The sequence below is a fragment of the Anabrus simplex genome, chromosome X (genome assembly GCF_040414725.1).
Source record: "Anabrus simplex isolate iqAnaSimp1 chromosome X, ASM4041472v1, whole genome shotgun sequence".
In the NCBI taxonomy this organism is placed as follows: domain Eukaryota; kingdom Metazoa; phylum Arthropoda; class Insecta; order Orthoptera; family Tettigoniidae; genus Anabrus; species Anabrus simplex.
In genome coordinates, this window is record NC_090279.1 from 113,059,811 (window position 1) to 113,072,937 (window position 13,127).

General features: G+C 41.4%; 1 protein-coding gene across 1 annotated transcript in view; it reads right to left on the reverse strand.

Annotated features, from left to right (window-relative positions):
- Window positions 1–1,135: 1,135 nt before the first annotated feature.
- LOC137503328 (zinc finger protein 14 homolog) overlaps window positions 1,136–13,127 on the reverse strand; it is a 56,990-nt gene continuing 44,998 nt past the window's right edge. The window contains exon 5 of the mRNA XM_068230882.1: window positions 1,136–1,305. Coding sequence (XP_068086983.1) covers window positions 1,136–1,305 — 170 coding nt within the window. The remainder of the gene's footprint in view (window positions 1,306–13,127) is intronic.

A 13,127-nucleotide genomic window follows, 5' to 3' on the forward strand; every position in this document is an offset into this window, starting at 1 on the left:
GTTTGGTGACGGTTCGCATGATGGGCTTTTGGATGAGCTCTACTAATGTGTATGTTGACACCATGTGCGGACCGACAGATTTTTTCGCAATGTGGACATTTAGGATTGGGCATCACGGTATCTGGTTCTCCACCCTGTTTAGGTGTTTGGGACCACATTGCCTGACTTCTGGTCAAATGTATGTTGATACCATTTCTAGTAAAGGTCTTCCCACAGAGTTTACAATCAACATGGTCAGCTGTCGCACCAGATGACGTAGATGGTTTCTCTTTGCACGGACTCATTGGGACCAACAGCAGTAGGCCTACATATATGTTATGCGTTAAGACTATAATACATGGCCTTGGGAAAGTAAATTTAGAGTGACCTAATTCTCATTCATAAGCAAACTGCCACGGAAATATAAAATAATGTGTATTGAACTTTGCATAGATATCTGCGCAATGAGGGCGATCATGTTGCGAAATATGACACTAAAGGATGTGTGAGTGGTTTCCATGCTCGAATGTATCTTTGAACATATATCACTCCAACAGGTCATTCGGTATCGAATACTGGTTAACACACTTCCTACTCTTGAGGTCGACACTCAATATTTAGTTTGTCACTTTCATTAGTTATGAGTAGGCTAAGACATCAATCAATGTTGCTTGTTGCTTGTCTTGCACAGAATTCCTGAATGGTTTATTATCATTATGCGTGATATTGCGTTTTGTGAGATACGCTGAATTCCGGAAGGAATTCCCACAAATTGAACAAGAGAAAGCCTTGGTTTTAGTATGTTTATTTCGATGTCGCCTTAGAGGAGATATTGTTCTGAAATTTCGCTGGCAAATCGTACAATGGAATAGCCTACTGTCGGAGTGCGTAATAGAATGACTTCGAGGACTTGAAGGCGTTCTGAAAATACTTCCACAAATTGTACATTCAAACTATTTACTCGCTGGATGAATGAAGAGGTGGGCTTTGAGATGACTTCATTGGATGAACGCCTTCCAGCAGATTTTGCATAAATGTAGCCTATCTGCTATATGAGTTAGCAGATGACACTTCAAATCATATCTTCTGGCAAGTAGCACATGAATGCATTGGCACTGCATCTTTCTTCAGATCGTGAGATGTATCTCCACTGGTGTCACTGTCTCCATCTCATCCTCATTAGAACAAGGTTCTCCTCTGAACTCAGATCTGCAGTAGTAACCTTCAGCTTCACTTGTCTGTGAGGAGCACTTTTCTCCTGCAGACCGCCCCGTTTGAAAGTAAGACTTGCGTCTCGATCAGAATAACGAACTACACTACACATTCCTTTAACATTAAATGTAATAATCATATACACTTCAAGTCGTATTTTGTGCTGAAAAAGTAGAACGCTCTTATAATAACACTTTCAACCGAGGCACTAAAATATAAGTTATTTCTTATTATATGTCGAATTGAATATGGAAATATCCTCGCTAAAATCATGGCTCTATTAGTTTTGAAGAATAAAGGTAGAAGGTTGTTCTTCTGTATCCGAAGGGCATGATGGCTCACATTTGATGAACAATAGCTCCTCCATACCTATTGACAAGCAAATTAACGAGATTAACCTCCTCTGTTGTCACATCCTTCATCATGGACTTCTTCCACCTCATCCTTGACAGAACACGACTCCTTGATCATCCTCCAAATTAGAATCAGCAACCATAGTAAGTGGATCTTTCTTAATCTTCACCTCGTTTTTAGAACATAGGAAGTAATTTTGCTCAATGTTAGATGGTTGTTCCTCTGTATCAATGAAGATAGGTGTTCATTAATAATCATCTGCTGTCACATTTAAATACCTAATAACGGCATAACTCAACGTTCATTGCTCTTGAGAATTTATCTTTAGGCACTATCAGCTAAATTAATATAAAGTGTTTAATAAAGGGTCTAAGTGTGGCGCTAGTAAAATGTAGTTTTCTGTTGAACTGTGCGATGGGCTGAAGTCTTTGTCCAACTTTCGTAATTGAATTCTAGCTCGTTATGACTGTACATACGTATAGTCGTTATTCACTACGAAGCATAACGATTCTCAAATCACCTTCACTTCTGTAAAAAGGAAATGTATTACCTTATGGCGTCTTCACAACACTATTCACGTCTGAAACGCTTATTTTATATGCAAATATCATTTATTTATCAGAGCAACGATCTCGCAGTATCCTTACGCGGCCGCCATGATGTCTATAATCCAATAATACACTATAATAATACACTATACACTATAATAATACGGTATCCTATAATACGCTGTAATCACAACCACTAACATATTGTCGGTAATGTTCAAGTCCCACTCATTTATTTGCATTTGTCATCTAGTAGATCTGAATACAGAAATGTTATACATTAGCCTACCTCGTGAGTGCTAAATAAGAAATAATATTTCTCAATCAGGAACCATGCTGAAGAATTGCATATATTTTGTGCTAGCTACGTTTTTATTTCTTTGTTAATTATTAACGTCTTCAACTGCCTTTTGTTTTGGAAAATTTCAGCTTCCGTGTTACTAGTGATGGGTCGCGTGATGCAAAGCTTCCGATGCATTCTCAGCAAGCGATCCAGTACGTGCCTCATGATGCTATCTCGATGTCGTATAGTGACGTCAGGCGAATGAGCCCTTTGTCTCGAGGCAGTGCTGGGAAACGTATCGAGAGCTCTCGATGCATTTCGAGCAAGTTATGCAGTCCATGACGCGTACCGGTAATCCTATCTCGAAGATTGAATCGGGATATCATGCGCATGTTATCCCTCGACTATACTACGCCTGCTGATCAACTAATGACGTCTCCGAAAATCTTAATACGTAGTTAGTGGGACGTAAAGCAAATAACATCATTATAACAACTAATGACGATACGCCCACTACTTTATAATCTACTCGCAGTCAACTTACATACCTGTACTTCCTGCATTTTACTTATGCGCTGTCCGCTTCCACGGCGAAATGGTTAGCGTACTAGCGTTTGGTCCAAGGGCTTCCGGGTTCAGTTCTCGGCTAGGTAAGACATTTTATACTTCATTGATTAGTTCCTATGGTTCGGGGACTGGGTATGTGAAATAAATAGTAATGAAGAGTGTGACATATTTTTAACATTTTATTGAAACCAATTATTTTACGACGCATCGAGTTGTGTAATAATTTGAACAGAAAGGAAAATATACTGAGGATGGCATAAAGATACTGGTGTATGTGTGCATGCATCTGAAAAGGGACTCGTTCTCAGGTTAAGTCTCCTTCTGGACTATCGATACTTTTATATAAGTATGGTAACAAATTGATCGTTTCCATGAAAAGGATCATTCAAGACCAGCCACAATATTATCCGACCTGAAGGCACATACACAGGATGAAGCCGAACTCCGTCGACAAACTTTCGGAAACTGTTGAGGGAAACCTTCTGTGTATATTGGTAGAAGGTACCCGTGGTCTCCGGTGGCTCGTTATAGAGTAGAACCGGTAATTAAATTATGATTTATTCAGTTTTATTACCGCAAACAACCTTATTTCTGTGGAAATATCTTCACAACAGAGGAAAAGCTTGCAATATTCATTAACCAAAACGTACAACACAAAACCCTGAGTTGCAAAGCCTGTAATATGTAATAACCAAAACGTACAACACAAAACACAGTAATGCGAAAACCCTCTGTAGAAACACGTACACTTTTATCACAATATTTTCTGTCAGTGTACTGGTTTAAAGGTAACAATTCCATCTCGTTGGCTTCCAGCACGTTAAAGAACTCCTGCGGGACATAATTCCCACACCCCGGCGTCTTTAGGACGGATGTAAAACAAATAACATTATTATGGGTACTATTTTCAGTGCAATACAGATACAAAGCTAACTGATCTGATGACATGGCCACGAGGTAATCAAATTTGTTTACATTATGATTGGCGTATATTGCAAGTGTTCAAGTGGAAGAGATTTTATTATATATTGGTTATTTTGTACGTTCACTAACGTTACAATTACTTGTATTAGCGATTTGGTTGTTTCTGCACGAACAGGCGTGTGTTTGGTAGCCGAAACTCCGATTGCAAAGCAAGAACAAACAAAAATATTTTTTTTTTTTTTTGCTAGGGGCTTTACGTCGCGCCGACACAGATAGGTCTTATGGCGACGATGGGATGGGAAAGGCCTAGGAGTTGGAAGGAAGCGGCCGTGGCCTTAATTAAGGTACAGCCCCAGCATTTGCCTGGTGTGAAAATGGGAAACCACGGAAAACCATTTTCAGGGCTGCCGATAGTGGGATTCGAACCTACTATCTCCCGGATGCAAGCTCACAGCCGCGCGCCTCTACGCGCACGGCCAACTCGCCCGGTGCACACAAAAATATTTGAAGAGAAGATTCGAACCACCACAAAACGTAGCGGAGGATAATAACCAACGATGCTATTTAGCCAACTGAGCCATACTAACAGCTCAAGTTCAATGTTTGCTACTCATTTCTGTTTCTACCATATTCGTCCTGGCTGAGGTCCAATTGGAGCGTGCCTCGAGATAATGACGTCAGGCTCGAGTATCTCAAATGAGAGTTATGCCCATCCCTACGTAGACCTCGAAGATGCATCGAGAGTGGTGACGTCAGTCTCGAGTATCTCGAACGAGAGTTTTGCCCCACCATTACGTGTTACCTCTTTCTGTCTGTGTAGTGTTCACTGAATCCGATATCTAAATAATGGTGTGGATAAATTTTCTAAAGTGCTACTCTGCTTTGTTCTTAGTAGGAATATTCCAGGTTTGAAATCTTGAGAGTTATTCCCTTTACGTTTTCTTTAAGATTATGTGTATTTATATAGAATGTTTAGGCATATCACTGTTATTTTGAACATTCTTTTATATCATCTCATTACTCCAGTTGATAGCCAGTAGGCCTGTATACTTCTGACGTTTCATTTATGTGTGATATCATAAAAGTAGATTGCCTCTTATTCGGAAGATATTTCCTGAGAATTATTGGTGCCGAAAATATCTTCCTGACAGTTAAATTCTGGCTCTGGAACCGCAAAAGGCAGTTATTTACATTTAAAAATGATAATATATTGCCTGACAAAAAATTGAAGAAAGGGTGGAGAACACGAAATGAAACTCTCACATATTGAGCGGGTATGCGATATTAATTCAGTGATTACACAATCGAGTTAAATTTGCGGAGAACTTCGCAGAAATAGCCCACTTATCAGTATGAAGTTGCACCTCTTCCAGCCTAGATGCACTTATTAGTGTGGAAGTGTATTATTAAGCTGTTGTATACTCTCCTGAGGCAAGCTAACCCAGAACTGTTGCAGCTGGTCCTTGACATCCTGAATACTGTCACCGGGACGAAACTGACGTCGGAGCTGGTCTCATGCATGTTCTATCGGGGACAGATCTGAGGATCATGCTGGCCACGGTAATACCTCAACATCACGCAGACAGTTGATAGAGATATATGCCGTGTGTGGACGAGCATTGTCTTGTTGAAAAATGGCACCACGATACTGTCGAATGAGAGTTAAAACACGAAGACGCAGGACGTCTACGAGGTATCGTTGTATCGTTAGAGTTCCCCAATCACTACCAACCGTGACCTGAAGTCATATCCATGACACCAGGAGTACCACCGCTGTGCCTCTCCAAAACATTGGAAGAATGGGCCCTCTCCCAAGGTCGCCGCCATACTCGCGGCTGATGGCCCGGGCAGTGCAGAACCGCGATTCATCGCTGAACACAATGCGGCACCATTCATCAGCAGTCCATGCTTCCCGGTCATAGCACCACTCCAAACGAAGGTGTTTGTGTTGTGGTGTTAATGGCAGCCTATGCATAGGACGGTAATTCTCTAGCGTGGTTGCTGCTAATCCCTGAACAATGGTGCAGGATGACACAGAATGTTGCAGGGAATCCGACTTGCTTCCGGATGGCAGGAGTAGTTGTGAAGTATGCATGGTCTTCAACACAGTGATCCTTATAGTCAATCAGAACCCTGACATCGAATATCCCTTTCCTCACGTTCCCATGCGGTCCAACATCAATCCTCTGTCACACTTTAATGCCCCACAAATCTGGATATTGTCTTCTTCGACCTGCCAGCCAAATGGATACTCACCATGAGGCCACTTTCAAACTCTTGTCAGGTGCTGATAACGCTGTGGCATCTCTGTATCCTTCACAGCGATCAGTTAAGATCTGGCATTGTTTACACCCCTTATATATTCTACCTGGCCTGATAACAACACTAATGCACACTTGTGTCCATTCAGTCTGTCACAGAAAATTGCAAATCTAATCATGTTGTGTGCATGTACGATGTTACATTGACATCCACACTTTTCTTCTGGGTGCTTTAATGTTTTTTTCTTTTTTGTTTATTAGGCAGTGTATTTTAATAGAATTAACAGTGATGGCCAGAACTACTACAACACTGAAGTATTTACCCCCCCCCCACATTGAGATATACAGTTAATATGTCAAATCTTATAATCATACCTCATATTACATGTGCAACTGACTGAATTATTCTGTGTCAGTGCTGAGGATTAACCTGGCTGCCCTAATGATGATGTTTACTTTTATACTAAACTATCATGAAAGGACTGACACTCTCCAAAGTAGTCAACTAAATGAATTCTGCTATTAGGTGAAAGGCATCACTCCCAATGTTCAGCACAGACATTTTTTCATTAAACATACCAGGGTACCAGTACAAAGCTTATATAAGGCCAAAAATTTAGTGACAGTTTAGTAATCCGGGATTCCAGCCCCTCGTATTACATTTCCTGAGCTCTCAGCTCGACCTTACAACACATTATTGTTTTACACACGGGCAGAAAACCCCTAGTCCATGGAGCACTTACTCCCGACTCCAAATATCAAGCCTCCCAGAGGCACAGTCAACGCATTTGAAAAGAGCAGACACGCTCCCAGTTTTTCAAGCCTAATCAAGGCAACACCAAAAATATCTTACACTTCCTGGCCTTCCATGGCCAGGCTCACAAATTGAAACAGGGGTATCTTGTACCCAACCTACAGGGCCTTCGAGTAAAAGAAATAACCATTAAATAAATGGCCCGAACAAAAGGAAGGAGGCGAATACTTGCACTCCTCAATGGAGCTTCTTAAAACCTAAAAGGCACTAGGCCGATGAAACACGGGCTATTCCCAGACTATGGAGGTGACTCGTATAAGAATTATTTAAGACATTAAGAAAGAGAAGAACATCAGTTACCAAAACGGAGTCACCTCAAACCAAAATGAAGGGGAGCTCGAGAGGGTAAAACACTCTCTATCCCAGAATTACAGTTACAGATTTCATAAGTTTTTACATAAGCCGGCAGAACCTTACAGGTTTAGAAGATAGGTTACATGGTAAATATTTCGGACCTTTCCCGCGGGTAAAACTGCTGAGCTAGCAAGAAATAAAGATGTTAAACGGCCATTACCTCATTGAAGACCTGCTGCCAGATGAAAGAGGCGCTTCCCGCCTCCTGCTTCACGTCCACACACTTAGTTAAATGTTGATCGAGTGGCCGAGAGACGTGAAAATCCGCAGTTTATAAACCCTCGGGGAAAGTTTGAGAACTTTCATGAATAGAACAGCCACACCCTCACGGTTTTATTGGTAGATGAAAAGTTACACACAAAATCGAAGAAGCAGCCTGTGATTGGTTAGAAATTAATTACAGAAATTCTGGATTGGCTAAATTCAAAACAGGCGGAAAGAAAGATAAATATTGCCAACCCACAACTGAATGAATGAAATTTAGTAAAGATCAAAACTAATGAGTACAAAATTCCTTCAAAAAAGTTCCTTCACTTCGCACCAGGGTGCATGATCATAGTTTTTTTAGTAGAGACATCTCTGAGAGAACGTCCACGCTTCTTGAAGAACGAAAAACAAAACCAGTTGAAATTCACACAGTACTGGCAACTTCATAATCACAAAATTAAGGTAGTGACATCTTCTGAGCAAAAGTTTAAGGAGGTCTAGTTTTAAGTTCAGTGTTTCTCCAGAAGAGGAGTTCTAATTGGAGCAAGACTTAACGTGCGGCGTAGAGGTGTACCTCCTGGTACAGACCTCCCCACCAAATGTCCTTCCAAGGGGTGACACAGAAGAATTTGAATAGTTTATTTAACTTGAAAAGAAAAATATAGTTTTTTCTGAAGTAGTCATGTAGCAATTCATTAAATTTCAACCTAGGAGTGTCTTTGTTACTGCAGACTTAGAAATACATGTTGCTAATTTTGACGTCAAGACCTGCCGCCGCTGCCGACATCCAGGAGAGGTCGCCCGGAGCCCTGAAGTACACTCAGATACACCTCTCCTGCTACTATGAGAGCGGTAGTCGTGGTGAAGGACGCCGCAGATCAGAAGTGCACTGTATTAACAGTCCCCGGATGAGTTGGCGGTTGGTGCGCCGCACACAGGTAGACATCACGGGAGTGGAGTGGGTCCGTACCCCACCTCAGAGGAGGCACGGCGACGAACGGCTGCGGGGACAATGAAACAATAAGACCTCGGCGACAGAAAAAAGTTGTTGGAGACTTGTGATTTTAGGGTACAATCTGTATTGGGTGAGGCTGAGGGCCGGGCGGCGTGGAAGATTTAACATGCCACAGTTTGGATGTGCAGGAGGCGGGGGCTTGGTAATGGCCACTCAGGAACTGACAGCAGGAAAACCAGAGGGAAAGATCGTACATCTAAGACAGATTTCTGTAACAATTGAAAATAAATTGGGGCAGAAGGCCTCTTAAAAAATATAACCTTTACACAGTTGCAAAAGATAGATGGCTAAGTTAACAATGACATTACACAGGTTTCACCCGAGACAGGTGAACCCTAAAGATCCTCTCAGTGGCTGGATTGCTCACTAATAATGTAACAGGAGTCAGTAAATCTAAAATGATGCACGGCCCGTGAAATCTGGGGGCAAGCTTGCCCGCGGGAACAAAGTTTTTAACCATGACTTGATCTCCTACTTTTAGATTGGTGGCCCTCCGTCCACGATCAAATCTTTACCTTACCTTTTCACGAGAAGCCTTAAGGTTGGCCTTAGTCTTCATCCAAAGATTTCTAATGTTATAGGGATCTATTGTCTCTGGTAGAATATCACTAACAGACGAAAGGTTAGAGAGCGGCGCGTTAGGCACAAATTTAAACATCAACGAAGCAGGAGTGAACATATGAGATTCATGAACCGCCGAATTCAAAGCGAAGGCTAACCAATGCAGAGATGTGTCCAACCTGGAATGATCGTCTTGATGAAACGCAATGAGAGCCGATCTCAGATTACGATTGACCCGTTCAGCCAGAGATGGTTGAGGATAATATTCTGAAGTAGTCACGTGAGAGATGGACAGATCAAAACAGAATTTACGGAAGAGATTGGAGGTAAAGGCTTTAGCATGATCGGAAACTATATATTGACACGGACCAAAAGAAGCAAATATGGTATTTAAACAAGCGATGGTGGACTGAGCGGTAGGCAGCTTAGTCGGAAATAACCAGGAAAATCTTGTGAAACCATCTACACACACAAGAATGAATTTGTTAGCATTCCCCTTTGATTGGGGGAAGGGTCCTACGTAGTCGATATAGAGGCGCTCCATGGGTCGCGACGCTTGATGAGAAGACAATAGACCTTAGTGGACAAGGTGGGCTTACTAAGCCAACAAGATTTACAAGCTTTTACCAATTCCCGAATTTCACCGTCCATACCTTTCCAGATGAACATCTCTCGGATCTTTTCTCGAGTTTTGAAGATGCCTAAATGCCCCCCTAATGGGGTCTCATGGTAGTACTTGAAGATCATAGGTACAAGAACAGCTGGAACCACAACTTTCATCTTCTGATCATGCCTCGACGGGCAACACAAAACCCCATTCCTCAACACATAAGGGACGACATGTTCCCCAGAAGAAAGAGTTTCCATTTTAGGAGCCAGCGCTGGATCTTCACGTTGATGCTTTTTAATATCCCTAAACAACATGGGGGCATCAGTTAGAACGTCATTTACCCCAGGAGGTATGGCCTCGGGAAGAGAAGAACTATCTTCCAATTCAGAGGTCTCCACATCATGAGCAAACATGCGGCTTAATCCATCCGCCACAACATTTTCAGATCCTGTTATATGCCTAACGTCAAACTGGAAGGCCGAAATCCTGATGGCCCACCGGGCTATACGACTCGTACGGCGCGGCCTAGCTAAGATCCAACTTAAGGCTTGGTTATCTGTTTCCAAGTCGAACTTGACGTGTTCCAGATAGGGGCGGAACTTCTCTAGTGCAAATAAGACTGCCAAACCCTCAAGTTCATAGATAGAATACTTGGCTTCTTGAGTCAATAGTGTCCTAGATGCATAGGCGATGGGTCGCCTCCCGACTTCAGTTTCTTGAAGAAGCACTGCAGCCACTGCCGACAACGACGCGGCGGTTTGAACAATGAATTTCTTCGAGAAATCCGGCATAGCAAGAACAGGGGCATTACAAAGGGCTAATTTCAGGTCTTCGAATGCGGCTTGTTGAGAAGGTCCCCACTCAAATTTGACGCCTTTCCTACGGAATAAGTTCAAGGGCGCCGCTCTGTTAGCGAAGTTGGGAATAAATTTCATTAAGAAATTCACCATGGCGATGAACCTGGCAATACCTCTGATGTCCTTAGGATGTTTGAAATCACAGATGGCCTGTGTTCTGGAATGATCAAATGAAACACCATCGGGCGACACAATATGGCCTAGAAATGACATGGAAGGCTTCGCGAAAGCAACCTTAGACAACTTCACGGTTAGCCTTGCCTAACGAAGGCGATTAAGGACCTCTTTCAGATGATCTAGATGTTATTCAAAGGTCTCAGAAAATACGACGACATCAGAAAAATATCCAGGACGAGGAAAGAAGACTCAAGTACATTAACATGACCAGTGGAAGAATTCAAAGATAAAACAATGATAAAAACAATAAAACAATGATAAAACAATGAACAATGAGCCTATGCATCTAGGACACTATTGACTCAAGAAGCCAAGTATTCTATCTATGAACTTCTCTAGTGCATACAAGAACGCTGTGGTGGAAACAGAAAGGAATATCTTGGAAGAACTGTGTTTAAGGACTTCAAAACGTGAAAATCAGTTTAGAGTCCAAGAAGGTTTCGGTAATAACATGAAAAGACTTAGTCAAGCGACACGAAAAACCGATAAATAATCTCATAAAAGGAGGGAGAAGGGAAATTGGTAGTGTTCTGGATGAATCAGGTGAACTCATTGCAGATCCCAGGGAATTACTGGACATTGGAATATTTTGAAATTATTCCCAACGTAATCCTTCTGTTGGAGTGTTGGTGAGGAAGTGAAAAAGAATTATGAATAAAGTACTTTGTCATAAAGCAGCAGAATTGGTTGAAGGTGGGCCTGAAATCTGTATATATAAAATAAGGAGTTCTCAGAATTTAAAAATAACGGTATTTCTGTATCGGTCGTGTCTGCAGTAACAAGGAAATGCACTTTTTAATTTTCAGCCATCTCCGACAGCCTGTCCGTGTGTATGTATGACGGGCATCTCGAGAAAATGACTGAAGAGATTTTCATGAAGATCGGTATTTAAAGTCGGAGAATGAGGTACGCTGAGTGAAGTGGTGTGGGAAGGCCTTAAATTTAATTCTCAAATATTTACGTTATTAATGGTCGTATCGATAAACACTACACAACTAAAGTTATATAGAATTATAATTCCGATCATTTATGTCGTAATCATTTTTACCTTTTCGGCTATGATAACAGAGATATTGATGAATTTCGATTTTTATTGCTAAGTCCATTTCAACGCCGAACCACGAGAAAATGAGTGAAGAGGACTTAATAAAAACAGGTATGTAAAGTCTGGAAATATGGTGCTACAGTCTGGGTTATAAAAACATTTTAATCGCGCAGGATAAAGTGGTAGTTTAAGGAAAAGTGAGTAAAATGTATTTTCAATACCCCTCTTATTAATCCTATCGGAAAGTAATACATACCGTACCAAAAGTTATACAGAATAAAACTTCCAATCATTAATGTCCTATAGAGTTTTACCGTGCCGACTATGATAAGATAATTCATGAATTTATACTTTTGTCAGTTACAATTAGTCCAAGGATTGCTAACATGGAAATATAGTTTAATCTTGTTAACTGGCGATGGATTGCCTGCATAGTAATTGGTCCGTATCGATAAGGAAAAATGTGAAGATAGTTATAAAAATTACATGTTCTACTATCCCAGAGTCGGAAGGAAACTAAATATGAAGGTCTACAATATCGAAAGCTCATAGAACTGATCGACAATAACATTATATTGACCATTGTTGTAACGTGCTTTGTCTCTTCTGCTGCCACTCATCTCCGATAGATGGGATTACTGCTGCATCCCGCGTGAAACAGCCCGCCTGGATATTGGCGAAAACTAGCTGTGGAGTTAGAAAATTTTGCACATGTCCCGTCAACAGTGAAATCTAGTTATAATTATTTCATATAGTACAGAATACGAGGAAGAGAAGTTTTGGCAGCGTGGAAAACTTCACAGTTGAAGATACTGGAATTTAAGTCAATATGAATAAGAAAATTGCTTCGTACATAATAAAAGGAACAGTGAGTAACGTAACTTCCGACCTGTTAGGAAGCAAGGTCTGAAGGAACCGAGGGCGTTCTGCTAGTAAGGAGCCTGGCACAAGAAATAATTCCTGAAGACAGCTGAGGGCACCGTGGTCGTCAAGTTAAGAGGCTCTAGGGATACTTTTAGTCGCTGGGTTGCTATTTTAATATCTCGGAGCACTGAAAGAGGAAGTCAGCATTTCCACGACTGAAGTGATGTGAAACTGGAACAGGCAGATCATTTCGAGCACTAAGTGAATGAAGGTGTTCTGTTGTCTGTACGGGAGTGAAGGCTGGGTGGACTCGGGATAACAAGCTAGAAGTACAGTAACTGCAAACAGGTAGGAGCAGTGACAGGAGGACTAAAGTAGCGACGGTTGCACCCGGTAGAGTTGTGGAAAATAAGCGAGGATATGATAATTGACAGAAGCTTGCAGATTGAGCACTTAAATATATCTCAGACTACAACGAAGTATCTATATTAATAT